Source organism: Chroicocephalus ridibundus, chromosome 1 (assembly GCF_963924245.1).
Source record: "Chroicocephalus ridibundus chromosome 1, bChrRid1.1, whole genome shotgun sequence".
NCBI classification, from domain to species: Eukaryota; Metazoa; Chordata; class Aves; order Charadriiformes; family Laridae; genus Chroicocephalus; species Chroicocephalus ridibundus.
The window spans coordinates 139193231-139216049 of record NC_086284.1 but is presented as its reverse complement, the minus strand read 5'-3'; the positions used below and the strand labels follow the sequence as shown (position 1 = coordinate 139216049).

At 34.0% G+C, this 22819-nt stretch overlaps 1 protein-coding gene across 6 annotated transcripts in view; it reads right to left on the bottom strand.

Moving 5' to 3' along the window:
* CCDC91 (coiled-coil domain containing 91) overlaps positions 1-22819 on the bottom strand; it is a 122554-nt gene that overhangs the window by 21346 nt on the left and 78389 nt on the right. For all 6 annotated transcript variants that reach the window (XM_063355661.1, XM_063355643.1, XM_063355671.1 and 3 more), the window contains 4 exons: positions 17926-18033; positions 2884-2976; positions 2642-2710; positions 695-871 (listed from right to left, as the gene is read on the bottom strand). In XM_063355661.1, the coding sequence (XP_063211731.1) occupies positions 695-871; positions 2642-2710; positions 2884-2976; positions 17926-18033 (447 nt within the window). The remainder of the gene's footprint in view (positions 1-694; positions 872-2641; positions 2711-2883; positions 2977-17925; positions 18034-22819) is intronic.

Sequence of the window (22819 nt, the reverse complement as noted above, 5' to 3'; positions counted from 1 at the left end):
AAATACTTCCAGCACCAGAGACTACAAAATTCAACTTTTGGAAGAGTAATTTAACTGCTATTATAACATATTTAATTTGTAATTCCTACAATTGTTAAATGCAATGTTGAGAATGACCCTCTCAACTTGTCTTAAGAGACGTACAATTATCCTTACAGAAGCACCTCTCTAAAAAGTAACTCTGGTTCATTACAGGTTTAGGTTTCCAATTTTCACAACCCTCTATTTTTTTAACAATTCTACTTTTTGTCTTAGAAAAATATCTTTCTGCTAAGAAAGACAATGGAATTCCAGCATAATAAGGAACAAATATAACACCTTTTCTCTTCCACAGGTATAAAAAAAAGTCACCTACACTGTCTACAACATAAATGCCAGCAGCTGAGCTAGTCATCTTGGACTCCTTTTGAAGTCAGTGGACAAAAACAGGCACTTAAAGGGCATGATTCATCTCGTTTCAATATACGTACCTGAAAAGGTCACAGGAATTTTGTTCTGAATGTACCAACTTCTCTCCATACACATAATCTAGATGAAGATAAACTAACAAGATAGCTGTGCGTTGCAAGTATCCATTAGGCACAGTGATAAATGCTAGATGTCATAAGAAAATCTACTACAACATTAGGAAGACGTTCAAAAGAAAAAAATAAAATACATAAAGCAGGTCTGCGGAAGGGTAAAATATACTCACTTGATTATGCTTTCTTTGATCTTCCATTGCTTCCCAAACAGCCTGGGCAATCTTCTCTTTATGTCTGTCACGTTCTGCTTCCCACATTTTTCTTTCTTCTGCATGGATCTTCTCCATATTTCTCCTCTCCTCCTCTACTGCTTTCAGTACAGCCTCCCGCACTACTTCTCTCTCAACCTTTGAAACAAATCAAGCACAAACAAATGACCAAAATACCCAATATGAGTGCCTAACTCACACATATTGCTTCTTCTAATGAGATCTACGAGCTGACAAAACATGGGATATGAATATTTTCACTTCTGAACTATGAGCTTAAATTTATTTTTTGGTGCAACTAAGCAGGTATTGCCACTGAGCAATGACTTTGTAGTTACAGAAAGAAAGAGGAAGTTAAAAGCAAGAACCATATATTGTGTTTTAAGGAGGCGGGAATTTATCACAACTAGTTTGCTTAATGCCAACACAACAAACATGCAGCAGGAGCCATGTAAGACTAGGTAGACCATGGGCCTCCCTACACTGATTGGTATTCCCATACATGAGATATTCCTGCTCTTATCTACAGATATCTAAATCCAAACCCAGTCTGAGCGCTTTCTGTGGAAAGGTAGCCAACACATACTTAAAACAACTGTGTCTTCCCTCCCAAAGCTCCTTAGCAATGCATTCTATGAGAAGTTCTGTTTAATCTTTTTTTCTCCCCAATGTCTATATTCAACCATTACATGAAATCATCAGAAGACACACACTGAATTTGAAGTAACAAGGACAGCTTTACACATGCTGAGTCACATAAATATATTTAGCAGCAAGACAATCATTGCATAATATCTACGAATAAATAATGGCAGGCTGAAATTCAAAATAAATAAACATGGCCTGACAACCTGCCCCAACCTGCCCCCCGAGTTTCAATAAGCTTACCAGTCATCCCAATGCCCTTTGGCGGTGATTATGGAACTGGTCAAACTGAAGTTACAAATGGCAAAAAATACTGGCTTCCTCAAATACCTACACTTATAAATAAAGCTGTTTCTTGCAATTCATTGGGACTTGTTTTTTTTATTTAGACATTTATAAAAGATAATAAAAATATAAGTTAAAAAAGTGCCCTATTAAATTATTTTACTATATACACATTTTCCCCTAGATATCAACCACATAACTGATGTTTCTTGTGTAACTGAACGATATTCAGAGACATGCTCAGCCAGTGTGCACATACTACATATGAAGATATACAGGAGATGATAATATAGCCTAACCAACTGTGCAAAGTAACATACATCACTAGTTTTCCCAGATCATTACACGCAACTGAAATTTTGTACTGGATTCTACATCAGTATTAGAAATGAAAGATAGCTTAACATTTACAAAATTACTGTTCTAACCCCAATGCACTAAATAACGAAACAGACTGAAGAAATAATCTTTAAAAAAGTAAATACTCACTTTTAGTCAAATATCAACTTACATAAAATAATTGAAAACCTGTTAAAATACCCAAATTTTTATATGACTTATAAAATAGTTCTGTCCTCATTGAAAATAACCATATTTAACAAAAGTCAAATAAGACACAATGCTGTCTTATTAAGATCATTAGTTGACCCTGCTACCTATCTCTTCAAATCAAGATGTACTGATGTTGTTAACTGAAAAACCACAAAACCAGATATTTAGGTAACACCAACAACTGAACTGCAATATTGTTTTTATAAACTAATTCAGAGGTTATCTTAGATATAAATAGGTTACATACACTATCTGTATCAAGGCATAGGATATAGCAGATATGTTCATGAACTAGCTTCTTTTAAACAAAGATGAGAACATAGATTGACCAATTTAGTTATGAAATAAGAATGAGCTGGTGAACTCGGCATTTGCAATGACACACACAGAATCCACATTGCATGTCTACTACTTAACAAGAGATACCTTTGCAGCAGCTGCCACAGCCTCCTTACTTCTTTGTCTTTCTTCATCCAAACATTTGTCAAGCACTTCCTGTAAATGGAAAATGAAACCGCAATACACAATCAAGGAGTGGCTAAAACAGTCAAAGTGCTTTAGAAAGCTTCCTCTTCCTGTCAATGATTGTGACAGGATCATTCCCAATGAACTCCACAGTGAAGATCAGATCCCCCCTTTTTTTTCTTTTTAATAAATAAAAACAATACCTTGTGTTTTTTTGACTGCTGCATCAAAGCTTCTTCTATTTTTTCTGATAACACTTCCTTCTCTTCTTCCAAAATGTTGAGAAGTCGCTGATGCTATTGAGAGAAAACATCCATATTATTGTAAACCCTGTCCGCTAATAAAACAGACAAAAAGAACTCATCCAGGACACTTTTTGTCAGTTGTTTACAAAATGACTTAAAATGTAGATTCAGTTAAATGACATCTAAAGGACTCCTTTAATTGATTTCATGACATGAAAAAAAATTTCCAGTAATAAGAAATGTTTAGCTTCCTGACTATCTAATATTTCCCCTGATTCTGAAAAGTATTAGGAAATAAGTTAAAAAAAAAAAAAAAGAAATCACCATATAAAAGCAACAATTATAAAATTTATAAAGATGGTCTAAGTAACACCACACTTTAAACACTTCATTTAAACAGCTGCAGAATTTAAATTATATTACTTCTGAGTTATATGTATAGAGGGCAGAAGGCAAACGTATTGTTTTCAACCGTTTGTGACACTATGAACTTTGAAAGCCAGGAAACAACAACAAAAGAGAATGCTGCTTTCTTCTAATTTTCTTGTAATCCAAAACATTTTTTCAGGGAGAAAATGAACATTGAAATAAAGTGACCAATAGTCTACATGTAGATGCATAATCCACCGCTGTTCTTAATCATAACCCATTTATCTGGTTTTCCCCAAACCAAGTAAAGCATTTGAAAGATGTGGGTTTTACCTGTAAGAGCTAATCTGCTTTCCAAAACTAAAACCTGTTACTGGAAATTACTGATGTAGGGTATTTATCATGAGATAATTGCTAGCAAATCAGTACACTTTTTAACATGTTATTTAAGAGATGATATATTGTAACCTTAAAGTATAGTATCAGTACCTAATAATATTCTACAAGATCACCAAAAGAAAACAGTAGAGTTTTATATTAATAAAAGTGTTTATAATGAATATAAAATTTTTACACAAACGTGTATGCAGGCAAATACTCCTTTCACAAGCATTTCTAAGAAACAGTCATCTGTTACACGAATTTTATTATGTTTTAAATATAAATGTCTCTAATGGCAGCTAGAAACACATTACCAAATTGCAATACTATGTTATGAAAAATATTTTTTCATTTGAAGAATAGAATAGAAAACTTCTAGACTGCTTTATAAAATAAAACACCTATCTGCCTTTCCAGGATAAACATGTAAAGAGGCATTTCCTTGTGAATTTACTTAAAATAGGTCTGAATGGAGCAGACATATTCTAATGGAAAACACCTGTGGAAGGAGTGGTGAAATTCACATCATGGTTATACTTAATGATGTGTAACTAACTTTTCTTGTGGCCTCGGTATTTTCAGACATCAGCTTTAACTATCAGGGCACTTACAGAAATTATTTTTTCCCAGTAACTCAAGGGTGAAACAATAAATGGATTTTATTAGTTAAATGATCTCCATGACTCTTCACCTGACTGACTGCACAGACTACCAATCTGTTATTTCACTTTCATTTGAAAGAATGACACAATAGAAGACAAACATATGCAAATATTTTATCAGACATATGCCACAAATCAAAGCCTAGTACCGTCAATTAAAAGACTGAAACTTTATTTGCTTCAGTCAAGAATCAGCGAGGGGCTTTCTAAAGAGAGCTCGTTAGAGAAAATCACCTCTATTTTTAAAACACCTACAATAGAATGGCAGTCAACTTGTTCAGCAAGATTAGAAAGACTTGCAGGCATTTAATTCTAGTTTGACTCTGACAATCAGATTTCTAGGTTAGACATGAAGACTGTGTACGTGTATTTCAAGTTGCCTTAATGGGCCAGCTACCAGATGTATTTTACAACATTCTCCATGGGACTACAATTTTCAGCCTTTAAACTTCAGGGCAGTTTTAGAAATTTGATTTTACATATACATATATGACGACATTCAAAGCCCATCCTGGAAGTCTTGAAACAATGCAGACACTTGCATTAATACAATATAGAATGTGGATGCATGGCCAATGGAGACAAGTAATGTCTGTTCTCGCTGCAGACAAAATACTTTCATGACTATAGCCTTCTGCATGACCCCAACCACACAACACAGCGGTTTACTTTTCAAAAATCTGCGGCTGACTTAGAATCCTGAAAAATACAGATATTGGGACCAAAACTTTTTTATCATACGGAAACCTGAAAAGTTCTGAACTTTAATACAGTTCTGAAGCAAAATATATATCTCCTTCATACAAAGAAGAGTGCACAACTAAATCCAGAGAGCAACTCTTTGTACAAAACAACACCTGGACGTATCAGTCCCATGGAGATAGAGCATACCAAACAAATGGAAATATAGACAGCAGTATAAAAGAAATTAGTTTACTACTTCTGGAAGCGGAAAGGGAAATCTTTAAAATACAACATACTGCTTTTTCTTGCCACTTTAACTACAAAAAAAAGGTTGCCTAATAAGTAAACAATTACCGTAAAAATGAAGGCTGCTGTGATTGCCATTTGCAGTATGATTACTTTAATTGAGCTTAGGATCTCCTGTTTCCTTGGTAGATTAGAAAATCTATATGATATTACATGTTAAGTTTTACGGAATTCACAGAAATTCAGTAAGATCTGTATTGAGAATTGTATCCGTGTATAAAAACACACTAGTTTCTATTTTTCAAGATACTAGAGATAACTATTTGTAAGCACACTTAGAATGCTTTCAAAATAAAAGCTAATGACCTCTGACATATTTCAATGCAACTTCTATTACATTACATAGCATCTCTATTTCTCATGGAAATGTAAAATTTATAATTTCAAGACTGTAAGTCTCTTGTGAATAGCTTGGCATGTCCTTTACTATTATAATGTAAATGTTTATTCATGTGGAATAATCCTCCCATAAATAGTTACCTTCATATCTGAACTTCCAAAAGTTCATATATCATCACAAATGTTGCAACAGCTGTCCATACAACCCAGTAAAGCAAATTCTCTTGTACTAGTCCTAGAGAAATAACTTGAAGAACTGTTTATTTGGCTTCAGAATTTATATTTGGCAAAACAGTGTTCTTTTTCAGAAAGAAACATACCTTAAGCTATTAAATTACCTAAATTGTATGGAAAGAAATAAGTAACTGGAAACAGACAAAGCAGAATAAGATAGTACGTGAACTGCTACTCCCTGAAACAGGTCTTGAGTCCAGAAAGGCCATATTGCATTAGCATAGATACAGCAAAAAAGGATGAAAGCTTCCATTCCGCATGTACTTAATAAGCAATTTAATTACTTATCAAGAACTTGTATTTTTTCCAAGGTAATGTGTCCCAGAGTACTAGTAGCCCTCATATGGATCCATGGAATCTCCTTGAAAGCTGTGCTTATTAAAATGATGTAAAGAGAGCTCAGTGGTATTATTAATCTATTTTATAGAAAAGAATGCACCACCTTGTCATCTGAATTCCTTTTTACAGAAGCACAGATCTTTCAAAGGCATACTCGCGTATCTAGGTAATGCATAACACATGAGCAGAAAATGTGAGAAGTTATGGATAGTAAAGGTTTCAGTTCATTCCCTCTTCTGACAATGATCGAGGAAACGTTAGCTATTTCTATTTTATGACAGCATTCTGACAGATTTTTAAAAAAAAAAAAAAAGCAGTAATGCAAAGGAAAGGATTTATAAATGTATGAATAGATTTCCAAGCTGTTAGTTTAAATGACAGCAAGCTATTTTAACTCCTCTGGAACTAGTCTTCAAATTAGGGCAACTAGCTTTGTGCTTCAGATTTAAAAATAATCCATATACCTTCGAAGTAGAAGCTATTACATAGAAGAATTAGGTACATTAATTTTCTAGACATATATAGGATGACTTCGGACTCTGGTACTAAACGGCCATGATGAACTTTATATACGGTCAGTGCTTCCTCAGTTGGTCTTTTAAATGAAGTTATTAAAGGGAGTTGAAGGTTAAAACATATAAAAGGTGACAGTTTCACTTCAGCACTTACACATTTGAGAGCTTTCAAGTGCTCTTGTATTTTCAGCAAACAGGAAATAACAGCATGTTTTAGGTTCGTTTACTTGGTCGGTAGATTTTTGTTCAACTGTAGTAAAGGTCTCTTATAAATACAGACCATTGCTGAATCAAAGATTACATATGCCGTGATAAATGCCTACGGCTAAGCAAAATGATTTCATAAGCCCCTCCCCTTCTCAGCAGGAATAAAAGCTATAGTAAGGAGGTGAGCCGAATGAATCCTATTCAGCATTTCCAGTCTCCACAGGTAAGAATTATGAACGTGTTCCTCTCTCTGTTAGACAGTATTAAAGGAATAAAGGAAGAACGTTGAGACTTAAGGCACCATTCTGAGCTATCTACACAACGAATGTTGATTCCCAAGCATTGTAGAGACCACCTTCTCTTAGGCTTATGTGGACGTCAAAGTTGGAGGCCTCCTGGCAATATCCAGTCAAGAGGATATCGCCCACTCTTCAGCAAATAAACCTAAAAAAGCGTTCAAGAAAGAGTGATCAGCCTCCTGTATGCAGGCTAATGAGTTCATCAGACCAAACAGTCCTATGAAAAATAATCAAGTCTATTCCGCTTTTCCCGTAAAAGTTATGATGAAGACCTACTTATGGAGCATTGTATTTGGAAAAAAGCACCTAAGCTGTGTAGACTATAAGACATTACCCAAGAAGTTTTTAAATGGAAATTGAAGATTTCCTTTAATAATCAACAATCCAAGAACCAGACAACAGGTAAGAAAATTCTAAACGTGTTGGAGCTTTGAATCTGTTGTTACACAATATACCTTACTAACTCTCTGGACTAAAGTGCAAAAATGGAAACTGATGAAAAGTTATGACTACAGATAATCTTAAAAAAACCAAAAACAAAACCACAACAAAAAATTTCCTGAATTGAAATATGGTGGATGTATCAGTGTGAGGCCAAAATAAATCTCAGTGAAAACTCCACTTCAGTGCAACAAAAATTATTTCAGCCAGTGTAAGTTTGCTAGGCGCACGTTCACATTGCACATGTTATCTATAAGGCACAGTAGACAGTAGAACACTATGGAGAGATACTCAGACAGATCTAAAAACCTTAAGATTAGGTACAACAAATAGTATAGCTCTTTAATGCTTCACTTTGCCTGAACTGACTTCCACAGCCCAGCACCCCCACCTAACCCTCTTTCTGACAAATCTATGATTTGCTTCCTTTTATTCCTTAGACAGGGTAAGAGTGCAAAATTCTGATGTGTAAAAATTCTGAAGAGCAAATTGTAGTGGGATGTGATGGCCCAATGTGAACACAACAAAGTATCTTTCAACAAATGAAAAAAAACAAAACTTTTTAGAAAAGTGGTATCCCAAAGTGGAGAGAAATACTAGTATTTCTACCCTACTCTCTGGAAAGTAGCGAGAGAGGGTCAAGTAGAGTCTTCTGAAAATCAACTTAAAACAAAAGGCATTCAAAAATAGGTTATAATGTTTTCCTCCCTGCAAGTTCTCTAGGCAATGGTTCCAAATGAAAATCGTTTGATGTAGATTCAAATATAAATACAGAGGTTCTGTGGTTTTTCTTGATTCCTGTAAAAAAGAAATCAAAAAAATCTTTCTTTTTTTCCTGGAATGTGAGTCACAGAAGAGATTGTAAACAGATTTAATCACAATAGCAACTAGTCAGTCTTTTTTGTTATTTTTATATATTAAATTTATTTCTGAGGAATCATGACATTTTTCTTTCAGGTAAGCATCTTTTGAAGGATTACATCGCATATATTAATAAGTCATAGACTGAATGAAATAATTCAGGATATGAGCTATTTTACAGCTAACACACTGTATTACAGCTATTAATAAACAATTCTAATTCAGTACAGTTGTAATTCCTTGCACGTTCCTATTAATCCTAATCCGCAAATTCAAAGAAAAACAGAAAACAGGGTGTCTTACATGAACTGAAATGCTTTTTAAAAATATATAGTTTCTTCCTGGGCCCTGTACTATTTCATTTAAAAGGAAAGAAGTACAGGATTTAATCCACAACTGAGGATCCGATTCTTTTGCTATAACTAACAGGCATGCATTTTATGTTTCTGCTGATTGGTTCCTTCACAATACTGAGTAAATCATCATGTACGGATGACCGAATTCAGTACGGATAAATTAATTTTGTTAGCTGCTATTCATAACTTATGTAAAAGCAGTCAGTTAGATAATCATTCAGAAAAAACTACCAAACATTACAGAACAACCACAGTTAATGTAAATATCATAATACTAAATGGAAAAAAAAAAGCTTGCATTATTTGCAGTATCACTGCAACAAAATAATGATATTTCAAACTTTCACAAATATTTAATCTGAGCAAAGAATTTTCACACACACTAATGAAGTTACACTTGGAACATTCTTTTAATAGCACCATTCTGAAAAACAGTACATTAAGACATATGTATGTCTAATTCACCTTCAGTGAATGACCAATTTATCTTGTAACAAAAAACTACTGAATTTTTTAATCTTATGAAACTGCACTGTACGTAGTAGTTTAACAGAAAAAACACCAGCATAATAAGACTTTATCTCTCATCTCCAATGTAAATACATGGTTTTTGTACCTTCATTACATATGGACATCGAACAATCCCTGTCCCTTGAGATTTGGAAAAAATTACCTTCATAAACCTTTAGCAAATGTTTCAGTACCACATTCATCAGCAGGAATAATAAAACACTGGATTGGGCTTTTTAAGAATGCACCAATTCAAATTTATTCACCCATTTTAACAAGAAACATTCTTAACCCACGAAGGTCTACTTTTATTTCTGTCTCTCATGAAGGAATCTAACAGTAGGAAGAAATAACACAGGTCGTGGGAAACGTTATCTCTATGACGGAGATGACATAGCAAAGATAAACAGTTACGGCATCATCATTTTGTAATGTTATCAAAATATGCCCGTTTCTACATCCTATTCTAAATATTATCCTGAGGAAAAAGGCAACCTTATTAAAACACTAATAATAGTTTTCTGCTCCTGTAGAAAGGCTAGCTATATTTAACAGCATATTCTTTCATACTGTACCTTTTCTTCACCACCGCTAAACTACGCTCAAGTCAAATGACAAGATCTGGTAGTCATAACTGGTTTCCTACACTGTCCTCACTATCTGTGGCATCTGACTGTTTGGCAGCGCAAGGTGGAAAATCTGTCTGAAGAATTCCAACATCTGTTACATATTCCCACTTCCTCAAATTATAACTTATTACTGCATGGTTGAACTGTATCTTTTTGCCAGTTTGAGGTCCAAGTGGCTAACAAAGCAGGAAAACTTTTCTAAGAGAAAGCTCAGGAATCAGCAGAACATTATTGAACCAGAAAAGTTAAAACGATGAAAACATAAAGAAAAATTATAATAGTGGTGATAAAATAACTAAGCCTAAACTTCTCCTCAGCAGTATACAGACAGTATGTAAACTGTATACTATGAGGCACATCGGAGGCTGAAAATTAAGCTTATGTGCTTTATTGTTTATAAATAAAGTAAGAAGCCAAAGTCATCTAATAATGAAAATACTTTTCTCAGAAAGCATACATAGTAGTAGAGTCTATTAAAAGACCCCGCAAACTTTGAGGTCTTAAGGATACAGAGATAAGGAACTTCAGTAAAAATATGAAGGGAAAAAAAATGAAGTATTGATTATCCCTTCTGGTTCTGTGATCTAATTTCTTGCCCAGTCTGTATGAGCTCTCACAGAATTGCTCCATCTATCAGGAAAAATGAAAGGAAATGAACTCCTAAAATATGAGCAATATAAAGAGCAAAATGTGCAGTAGCAGAAGACAGCAAAACGGAGGAAAAAATTTTTTTTCTGTTGAAAAGCTAACAGAAAAATAATTGAGGAGAAAAATCATAGTACATTACTTAGTTGTTCAGTATTGATGAGAGCTGACGATATGCATTCACAACATGTAATTAAGATTTTAAGGAAACTTGATATACAAGCAAAAGGCAGAAAGAAAAAAAGTCACACCAAAAAACTACTTTCAAGTGGAACTTGACAAATTCAAGGAAGCAAATGCAATTTCCAAATAGGATTTTTGGTTGATACTCTGAAAGTATCCTGGCTGAATTAACAGTGCAAAGGGACTGCAAAATCATCCTCTAACTAGCTTGTGACAGTATGCAAATTGAAATGAAGTTAGAAGACTCTGGTAAGGATTTACATTTTTTCAAAAAAATAGATATGCCTTTTTGGATCTTAGCAATGTAACTTTTACTTTGTGAGGTAAATACTAAGCAATACTGGATACAAAGTCAACACATACAAAAACAAAATGCAGAGTGAGGATAAATCAAACTTTTTCAGGATTTAAGGAAAAAAAACCACCCCAACCAACAAAAAAAAGCAAGCCTTCCCAGCACAGGAATAGCTGATTCTTGGTCTTTTCACTCTAATTGTCTCTACACGTGCAGAAATCATGGAAGCATTATGAGTTTATGAATAAATGTCTCAGATTGGCAATTCTAATATATACTTTTTTCCCCCTTTACATAGTCAGGAACTACCAGAGAATAAAGAATTTTTAAGAATGTCTAACTTCGCTTTTGGCAGAAGAGCGACAGACCTGAAACGCCACATCTAGATGAACTATGTTTAAGGATTAGAGGTTAGGTGCAAAGTGAATTAGATGAAAATGTAATGGGAATGACTAACAGTAAGTACTTAGTTTTGGAGGCAATGAACAAACAATTATTCCCACAGCAGTAAAATGCAAGATTTCTGAGAACTGAGAGGAAATGCCAAAAAAGGGGACATAGCAGCATTTCCAAACCTATCATAATTGGAATTAATGAACCAGAAAGGTTACGTCCACTGCATTCTTCATTTTTTCAGTCTGCAAATCTTCAGGATTATTCAATTAATTCAATTACCTACTACTCTCACTGCAAAAATTGGCTAATATCTCCTAAAATGCAAATATTTAAAATTCTCTTAAGAAACTGGTTTGCATATGCTCCCTTCTAGAGCAGGCATTAAATAGATTTCACAATTACTATCATTAGATGGGAAAAACATAGAATCTCTTGTTTACAAGAGGGGACAAATTAAAAAATCAAAGTTAAGAAAATAAGCATTATTATATAAACATGCTGCAAATTACGAGTAGATGTAAAAACAAGATTTAAAATAATAGAAGACTGTACTCCCTGACTGGGAAACTAAGTTGCTGTATGAAACAAACATTTTCTCTAGCAAACAAACAATCGCTTGCTATATAAGGCAAGTACTTTGTACATTTGACATTTTGGGAATTGTTGGGGAACTTACTAATACTGTTCACAGAAGGCTATGCAAAAGACATCAAAATGCAACATCCAAATACTGGAGAAGGTATCTATCACATTCCAGCAGCCCATTACTATTGTCACATCAGTTTCCTGCTTCTCCACAGGCTGTTCTTGGAAGCATCATACACGCCAAAAAAACTGAGTTCTAGCAAATGGAACTTCTATTCTGACTGACCTTTAAGCAAATTGTTTTCAAATTGAAGGTACGCCAGTACTTTTTTGAGCATGTCTCAAAAAAAGGCCACAAGATTTCATGCACCATCCAACAGATTTTGAACTACTATTTATCATACAAATGACAACTAAGATCATGATAAAGTGGAGTGGAAAAAGAACTAAGGACATGGGGCTAATTCTACTTATCTTAAATGTTGTTCCATCTACAAATGCAAGATTTGTTTCATAGCTTCACATAAAATCATCATGAAAAATAATAACATGTCAAACTGAGTTCTTTCCTTTTTGTGTGACACTTTTGTGTACTGTTCTCTCTCAGCAATTATACTAGCAGCTCTTTTGGCTTCTTAAAACTATGGAAAAAATTCAGCATAATATACTCTATACAAAGGAAAACTGCATGCTACACGTCCTTATGGCACATCCTCAAGGGTTCGCTGAGTAGAAGAAAAGAAGTCCAGCCCAGGAAAGGAATATGCATGCAACTGAACTACAGAATTAAAGACTTCTATTCCTTGTCTTTCTTTATTCTTCTTTTACATGAATCAAAATGGAAAATATGCAGACTAACATAATTAAGGACCACAGTAAAACATATCCCCTTTAACTACATCCAAGCATGAAAACAGTACACATAACGTCCAGTTTTATCTCTTTGATTGACAGTGTTTCCTCAGGAAGACAAAGAGAAAAAGAGGAATAATGTCAAGTCATAATTTAGAGAGGGAAATGTGTGATCTGAGCCTTGCTTCACATATATATTAATCCCCCCCGCCCCCATCCAAGAATGCACGTTTCACACTGTTTAGAAGACAGCAAGGAAGGACACCATCAAGATAAGGGACGAAAAGTGCAATATAAATAAAGAAAGGAGAAATGACTTCTCATAAGTGAGAAGTGATTTGCTGCAGGTATTTAAGATTTTATTTTACCTTAATACACAGACCATTGACTGTTTTAAAAAGAATATAAAAATCAACCTCAATATAGTCTACCTTTTTGACACCATCTGTTTTGATTGAATAGTGAGAGAAATTTCTTATACATCAATTTCTAGGGCTTCCAGTGAGAACAGGTAATTCCTTTTACATTATCAGGGTCGTGATCTAGCAACCTTAATGAGAAAATTCCTTCGAATATCCTAGTCCTACATAGTAAGTACTTTTAAAAAATAGATGCTTGCTTACTTACTCCATCTTTTTACAGTGCCTTTTATGGTCCATGCTTTCTGAAGTTACTGAAGTCTCTATGTCTCCTCTGTGTTCAGAAGAAAAACCTACTTCGATGTTTGAACAGACTACTTCTGTTTCTAACACTGGAAAAGAGAGAAAGCTGAAAGACACTCTATTCCACGTACTGAAGTATGGAACAGCAGAATATTGCCAGTGATACCACCTGCCTCTGTTAGCTGCATCCAGCATCCAGCCTGGGCAACTGCTTAGTTAAGAGGTCTCAGCAATGAAACCATATTTTTCCATAAGTATGACACATACTAAATGAATTTAAATTTTACATATATATATTGCTGCTCTTTGACGCTAAAAATTGAAGTATGCATAGCCTGTAGACCTTTTCCATGCCTCATTTGTCATAAAAGATCGTTAGCACTTACTAGAGAAGGTAGAACTATGATCAAAATTTGTCAGTTATCTCACTGAGAGATAAATTTTACTGTCAGATGTCTGGTTTGGTTTGGGGTTTTGTTTGAATTTGGTTTTGGTTTTTAATATTAATAATAATAATTAAGATACATATTGTTCTACACCATGAGGCATCTCACTTCTAGCACTGACCAATATCTGACCATACTGAAGAAGTTTTATTAACCTACTGTTATATGTGCCTTCATCTTCTGAGTATTAAAAATTTATATTTGAAAATTTGTTAATCATGTTTTTCAATATGTATTTTCATATAGCACATGAATAAAACCACAAGATCTCAAAGTTGTTGTTCATTATCAGAAGGCAACATCAAATATTTGTGTCTCGGAAAGAGATAAGGATGAAATTTGTGATTTTCCAACTTGTAATAAACTGATGTGTTTTCCAATGACATTTTCTCTGATATTCTCAAATGCTAGAAACATACAACTGACATGCATTGCTTTCCTAAATATTCACTATATGACGTGACTGAGTTCTGTCATAGAGAAGACTTCTCATTGTCCTGTTCATTGGTGAAGGACACCATGACCCTGGTGGTGCCCCTGAATATGCCATGAGAATGCCTGGTTTGCTTTTTGAAATGTTGATATGAGAGTGTACTTCCTTAAAAAAAAAAAAAAAAAAAGAAAACAAACCAGCAGCCCTAGAGATTGTTCCCCAGGAAGCATCCATTACAGTGGTCACAAATTTCTTTGAGGGGACTGGTCCTTTCAACACATTCCAGGAAAGGGGGAAGGCGACCCATAAGCTCCAGACCTCAGGGACATTTGAGATTGGATATTCAAAACAAGTGACATTAATGGACTAAGAAAAGGGTAGATGTAGAAATACCTAGCATCTGCGGGCAGTAACTGAATAGTAACTGATATCACCAGCTCGTCTCTCAGGTGTTTGTTTCAAAGGCAATAGATAGTAATAATGATTAATACAGAGGAACTCTTTACTAAGAGGCAATTCAGCAGAGTATCTCAGAGAGTATATTGAACTTCAAGCAAATGAAGGTAAACTAGAAAATAAGACCAGAACTTTCTTACTTTAGGAAAGGTGGGGAAGACATCTGTCAGAAGGGCCACAATAAAAAATGTCTCAGAATTTTACTTTGGAGAAGTTTCTGCAATTTTAGCAATGTCCTAAACTGCAGACCTATGGAGTTAGATTTCAAGGAGTACAGTGAAAAGGTAGGTAACAGACCTGAAACAAGATACAGAACTGAAGACAACTTGTGTTGATGAGCTGATTGTTCCCTCCTCTGGATGATGATGATGTTACCTACAGCTAGCCGACATGCTGCAAAACCTCATATGTAATAATCAAAGATGAATTGCGGAAATTTGTCCAGCAGGAAACTGATACACAACCATAAAACTACGCCTTTCACATCTTCCCCTACCCTGCAAGATACAGCCTTGCACACCGACTGTTATCAGCAGTATTGTACCTGTCTAGACAGACATTTAACATGAATCTCCATCACAGGCAAAACACCTTGATAAAATACAGTTTCAAAATCAGAAACTTAAATAAACTCTAACAATAGATTAAAAACAAGGAGAGAAAAACAGCCTGTCCTTCTTTTTAAAGAGACATTTTTGAGGGGGTGGGGTACGGGAATTTAGAAGGAAAATGGGATTAGGATAAAGCATGAGGAAGGAGTTATTACATGAGATAATCTTGATTTTATGGAACTGGAAATAAAACAGCAGAAAATTGAGAAGGAATGGCAAATAAGGACATAAAATTATCTGGGCTGACAAAGTTTTATGTGGGCTTAAAAGTTTGAAGGCAAAATACTGCTTGTAAGGCAAGAATATCAGAACAAAAAAAAAAAGTAGCTGTATTTGTATACAGAACATCCTTGCACTGTGTGATTAATAATGTGCAAAAAAAATTCTTTACAGTGATATAGATACTCACAACTCTCCATGTAAAGGTGGATATGCATATACAATCCCATAACATAGAATACTAATCAACTTGTTATATAATCATGAGTAATCATTTCAGCAATCTTAACAGCACAGAACAAAACCATTTGAATAAAAACAAATGTTAAATGTATGCTTTGGTGTTTGTTTTAAGAATAGCTGTATTCAAAAAGAATAAAAACATACTACACTTTTCTCAGACCTCTTCCAACAAAGATTTATGAGCAAACAAAATTTGCCAGTATAAATCTTATTTTCTTAAACCCGCTAGTTCTACCATAAGCACTCACACTTGGCTACTTGATTAGGCTTCAAAATCCCAGTTTTATACTACAATTAAAGGTGGTAAACCTCAACTGAGTTGAGTGAGAAATGACTTGGAAGTTTGTAAACAAAAGGTATAACTTTTCTGGGATTCAAAGGGGGTGTTAAATGTAGATACGATGTGAACTGGGCACTGTTATGTCCTAAGTACTCTCCTGTCCTACGACCAAGAATAGGTCCCTTACATTGTTGGGTTCTCCCCAGGTAACTGAAACTCTTGAACATGTTTCCACATTTCTGTCCCCACCTTTGGGTTTGCGATGCAAGTGTAACAGATCACAGGAGCAATATTTTTGTAATATTTTCTGTAAGTACACCCTCAAAAAATCTTCCTACAATACTTCCAGATTTTATGAGATTCACTCCTTTTTAACATTGAGAAAATGATATCAAGTCAGTAAACAATATGCTCATTTCAGAAACAAAAATATTTTCTTAAAAATTCATTTTTACTTGCTTTTTAGAGCTTTATGGTAAACATTAAATAACTGTAGTTCAGTGCAATAAACTCATTCATGATGGAACAGATTTCTCAGAAGTATGACATCTTTCCTTCATACTGTTTATACAGATGCTTATATACTTAATACATGTTTGCATTAAGTGTTAATTGATACAGTCAGAACAGTGAAATGGTCATAAAACACTGTTGGAAATGGTGGAATACTTCAAGTAGACTTTTGATGTACTTAGATCTAGTTTACCCCAAGAAAATTAAATAAAATATTATCCTTTGTATTCTTAGTAAACTGTTGCTAACAGTACTTAAAAGGTAACTGCTAATACTATTAACTGCAATGTAAACAACTGCAGGATGCTATTAGCAAATTAGCTTTTTCTCTTTATAAACTTACATACTGATGTTCATTATTATTTTGATTCAAGAGCTGTGCTTAAGTCAAACCAAGATATTTTCAATAATAAACCAGGTTTACACTGTTCAGATACTCATCAATAACTGATGTGATTCCAAATACTTGCTATGCAGTGTGCTTTTACTCGTCACATTAAATGAGCCAATACAGGCCTATTTATGTATATATATTTCTGAGTATTATGTAATTCCTCATAGCTAGGTTTGGAATTTTTTTATGTAAGGTTTCTATGAAATAACAATGGTTTGGACAACAGATGTTTGTGTCTACCACCTAAGAAGCATCAAAAAATTTGGACCAAAAGCTTGTGCATATCCCATACAATCAAATCCTGCATTTAACTACATAAATTAAAAATAATTGCATGTTTTCTCCAAGACTACAGAAAACGGCAGCTGTTAAAGGAGTAAGTATTAAGTTGCTCTGAGACTTTTTCTCAGTACTACACTCTTCTTGAATTTGTTCTAAGCAGGTTTAAATGTTATAAAACAACTTTGATCCCAACAAATGGAGAGTCATTATTTATTTTGCATTTTTAAATACTTGTGTTTACTGTTATGCTGAGAATATGACATGAAAAATTGATTATTTTCTTTGGTGATCATATATGTTAGTATTTTTTCAAACAGAAGAGAGTTGAAACTACAAGAAAATCATGAAGATTTTTGTATCTGCACATCCATACCTGAGCGTTAAGAAGTTCTTCACATTTGTGAGAATGTTTTTCAATTGCTAGTATATACTGTTTTTCAATAGCTGCTTCTTGCTGTTGAACTGTAGATTGTAGCAGTGCCTGCAAAAAGAAAGCACAGAATATTCAAGAAAGATATAACTGGTATGTTTATTGGTAGCTGCAGATCTACTAATACTTGTGTATTACCAGAATGTGGAATGCTGTTATAAATTTGGAATGCGCAACTATTAAAGTACCTTTCTATGTAACACTACCTTGTTCTCAGTCAGGACTGAAATTTTTTCGATCTCGGATTACTTATACATAGTCTGCTTAAAAGACAGCAGCACACAGAAGATAGAGAGGGAGAGTATTTCTGTTAAATATACTCAGTTTGGTGGGACCACACAAGAAGAGAAGCATATGAAAGCTCCTGAAGAAAAAAAAAAAAAAAAAGCCAGACATATTTCCCTGGCTGACAAAACTCCACATCCTCTCGGCACAGTGTAAGATCCCATGGGCCAAGCATGATCTTCACAACCACAAGTCAAGTAAAAGCAGATGGAAATTCTGAGTAATTTAAAACATAAAAGAATGCCCCCCCCAGGAAGTTCACACTCAAATGTGAAGCAGTGGAAGTCAAAGTACCAGGACAGTAACAAAAAGATGATAAAATTAGGAACTCTCTGTGTATGAGCACGTATGCATGCACATGTCTATATTCACATGCACTTGACTGAACTCAGCAGAATTTCCAGCATCTGAATGCAGAAAGAGAAATAAAAAATTCAGGTACGTGAAAAACCAAATTACCATTTGAGCAATTACACTCAGGGCTTCCTTAAACAATGATGGTATTTTAATGCAGGATTTACTTAACTCATGCTATGCAAGTCTTTTTCCCTAATATTATAAAATATTTATGTCACTTTCCAAATACTCATTGGCCTATTTATACACAACGTAGCAAACTATTTTTAACTAGAAATCAATATAGTGAAGTAGCTGAAATTACTATGTAAGTTAAAACAGACGTTAAGTTTTATAGAAAACAGACCTTTGGCCCAAATGAAGACAAAGGAAAAAAATACCATCTTTCAAATAATTTTTATTTTAGAGATATATTTACTTCGTGGAACTTAACATACACATATTAAATACAATTTTGAACACTTTTTTTTTAAAAAAAGTATACAAAAAACCCCACCTGACAATTTTTGAACTACCTTTCCAAATATTACACTAATTAATGTCTTATGCCAAAATCAGTGTTCTTCAGTAATGCTATAGTATGGTAGTAGTTTTCAGCACAGGTTCAGAAAGATTTAAAACGTAAAAAATGGTACTTAACATATATTTTAATCAAAGGGTAAGAATACGTTTGCTGGTGTTTGCAGGGGATTTAGCAAGCTATAAGCTTACTTTCATAAAAGTCAATTTATTTCCAACTAAATTTACTTCTTTTATTGATATAAATTCAGGCAATCACAAAAACTTAACTCTCAAAGAAGTATAACTTCTGTATGTGAAACTTCATATGCTAAATCCTACTGTGTATAAACTAGAATTGCCACATATCGCCGGCCAAAATTAAGTCTGTACTTTGGGGTATGGAGTTTTTTGCCCATTGTGACCAAGAATTGTTTCACATAACTGGCACAAGAAAAAAAAAATTCAAATTCTGATCTTAGGGAAAACAGTAAACAGAATGGTCATCAAGTTGAAATGCTGTTTCTCAGATAGATTCTTGCTCATGCCAAGGGCTGAGTCACTTTATGCACTATGCAAACTTAACTTGTGACTGTTAAATTCCTATGAAATATTATAAAGAACTTTCAGTATTCAAGGAAATAATTATTATTCATTGTATGGCATGTACAGGTTGTTAAATTTTTAGCTTAATTTTCTTCTTATTATTTTCTTTAGAAAATACATGAAATTCCACATTCAGAAATAAAAGCCTTCCTTTTCTATCATACACACTACTAACATAGTTTAAGTAGTACCACAGAATTGATTCTGTATTTGACTATTCCACTAGGTGGCCAAGTAAGGAGACAGAGAAAAATTCCCGTATGTGGCACAGTACTTCAACAGTAGCTTCCATGTTGTGCCATAAAAAATTCTCCAGACAAAAATCTTTATTTCCTATGGAGAGATACAGCAGACCAGCCAGTCAAACAGGCCTTTAAAATACAGTATAATTTATTTATGTCAAGGACTAAATCTTTTCAAGTCACTTAGAAGATGAGGTGTGTCACACAATACCCTAAAATATCAATTACTCCTTAATACAAGATTTTTCATTTCCAAGAGGAATCTGAAGATTCTCAGAACCTTATTGTTTTAAGATATGCTTACAATCAAAATAGAATGCTGAGCTCCAATTTGTTCTGCAGTGTAGAATGCTCTTATTCTTCTGAGAAAATTTTTATGCTCAGGACTTAACATTATTGTCAATACTGTCAGATAAGGCACTTCTATAAAACAGAAAGTATACATTATTGTCAATACTGTCAGATAAGGCACTTCTATAAAACAGAAAGTATACTCTTCTGAAGTATGAACAGAAAAGTGTCATAGATAATTGGCATAACTAGACAAATGTATCTTGCCCTTTAAATTAAGGCTTTCATTATTCTTAATTTATCATTGAAATCACGTCCCATATTTAATAAGTTATCAGAAACAAGATGATTTTTAAAATAAAAGGCAAACTTGACAATTTCCTTTAATTCTAATCTAACATGCAGTTGTTGCCTAGGACACTACTTTTTTCACCGTGTATATCCTACAACTGCCTGGCTCCGGCTGACTATAAAAAGTAAATATGAACATAAAGATGTCATAAAACAATGTCTTTTCAAGATTTAAAAAAAACCTACACACACACACAAAAAAGAAAACAGAAAACATGGAGTTAAAAAATGATGTCATTTTCTTCATCTGATCACAACCACCATTTAAGGATTCTTAATAAGATAAATACAACAGAGATGCATGATATCCATACAGTGCTTTTGCAATTTTCAAGATAATCAACTACTTTATTAAAATAAACCATACATTCAGCTATCTGACAACAGGCATCTTTCACTTATAGTTACATACTTCCTTCAGTACGACACTAAAAGTCTTTTGACTAATTGCTATTCTGGCAACTACTTATTGCTGCTGAAACATCACCTTCTTCCTTAATTAATTACACAATTATCCTGGCGGACCGATGTTCCATAAATGTGTGTCCACTAACCCAATATCAAGCTGTCAGTCTTGAAGCAGTCTCCTTGAAATAGGTCATTGAATCATTTCAAAGAAGGTTACAGTAGAATGTACCCTACAGCATCTGTTGCGTGAAGTCAAAGGGTAGGATTTCAATATGGGCGCTCTTGGTAATTCATTTCTCCTTCTATATATTGTGCAATGAACTTCCTTGACACAGGGTGGCTAGGATCATCCTGTACTAATAGCCAGTTTCAGAACTGTGACAGCAAGAGGAATCAGTCTTGTTGTGGATCTCTTTCTACACTCCTATCACGTTTGTTGCCTCAGTCTACATTTGTTATAGTCATAGTCATATTTTCAAGATTTCTTTACATTTATCAGCTAGTCCTTACTGCTTCTTGGCTTTTTGTTTTTTTTTCTCCTTCCTTCTTCAGCCCAACAGACTTCACAAGCCCTAACTGTATCTGCTTTTAACCAAAAGTGAGGTCGCCTTTTAGGACTTTGCTAGAGCCAAATAAAGTCACTCTTTTCCCATTTGCAATTTCCTGGGCTTTCAAAAATCCCCTGCCTCCCAACCTCTTATGTAAATCATTGTATCAGGGAACAGTTTAAAGGACTGTGGTACCTTAGATAAGCTATTACTTAAAGCAGTTTGCTTAAAATTCAAACAAAGCCATGCATGAATATAAGAAAGAACCATAGTTATCATAAGTACATCATCATTCGAACTGATGCTTTTCCACTAATCAAAGAAAGACACAATTTACAAGGCTTATGTATTAAATAATCAAAGTAAATTTAGGTACAATAAAATAAGAATAGTAACATCTTTCCTCTGACTTCTGAAAAGAAAGCAAACAATATCACCACAGCTCCAGAATCAGAAAAACATTTATACGTTGCCTTTTAACATTTCCTGTATCTCATATTACACTTTTACCATTACCAAACTGGACAAAAAAATAGATTAACTGAGTAAAACAAGAATTAATGTCTACACTGACATTGTTTTACTAGGTTTGGTTCAGTTATAATTCTTTTTCAACTTGGCATAATCTTAGCTAACCAAAGCTAAAATTCAGTCAAGTTTTAAGCCTCAAACTTTATAGCCAAAATCATCACAGAAACAATTATTTTCTCAAACAATTATCAAAACCTTTATACATTTAAATGACCGTACAAAACATTTTTTAATTAGTTTGCAGAAAGATTAAAAGTTAATTCATCTTAATTTTATAAACTGTAATTTTACCAAAACAAAATAAAACTTTAAGTAAATTAGTCCAAACTCCTGTTTGAGCTCAGATAAAGAGCTAATCTTAGCTTTAAATTTCATACATAAGAGTAATTTTGGAAGACCCCAAGTTAAAACTATATCCAAACATCATAATAAGAACTTTATCCATAATGACCTTGGGGTGTCCTTAAGGGAACACACATCTTTATTATATGCCTTAGCAATGGTCAGAGAATTAAGTAGTGCTGGAATGTAATTGACAATGCACTACATGTACGGGGGGAACACCAGGGAACTGCACCACTGCGTACAGACCAGAGACTGAAAGACTGTACTGTACCGAATCTGAGAAGAAAAGTTTAAAGATCAGAAAAATACAAGGGATGACAAAATTTTATCCTGTATTCATACAGGTTGTGTTATGTATAGAGTACTAGATGCTTT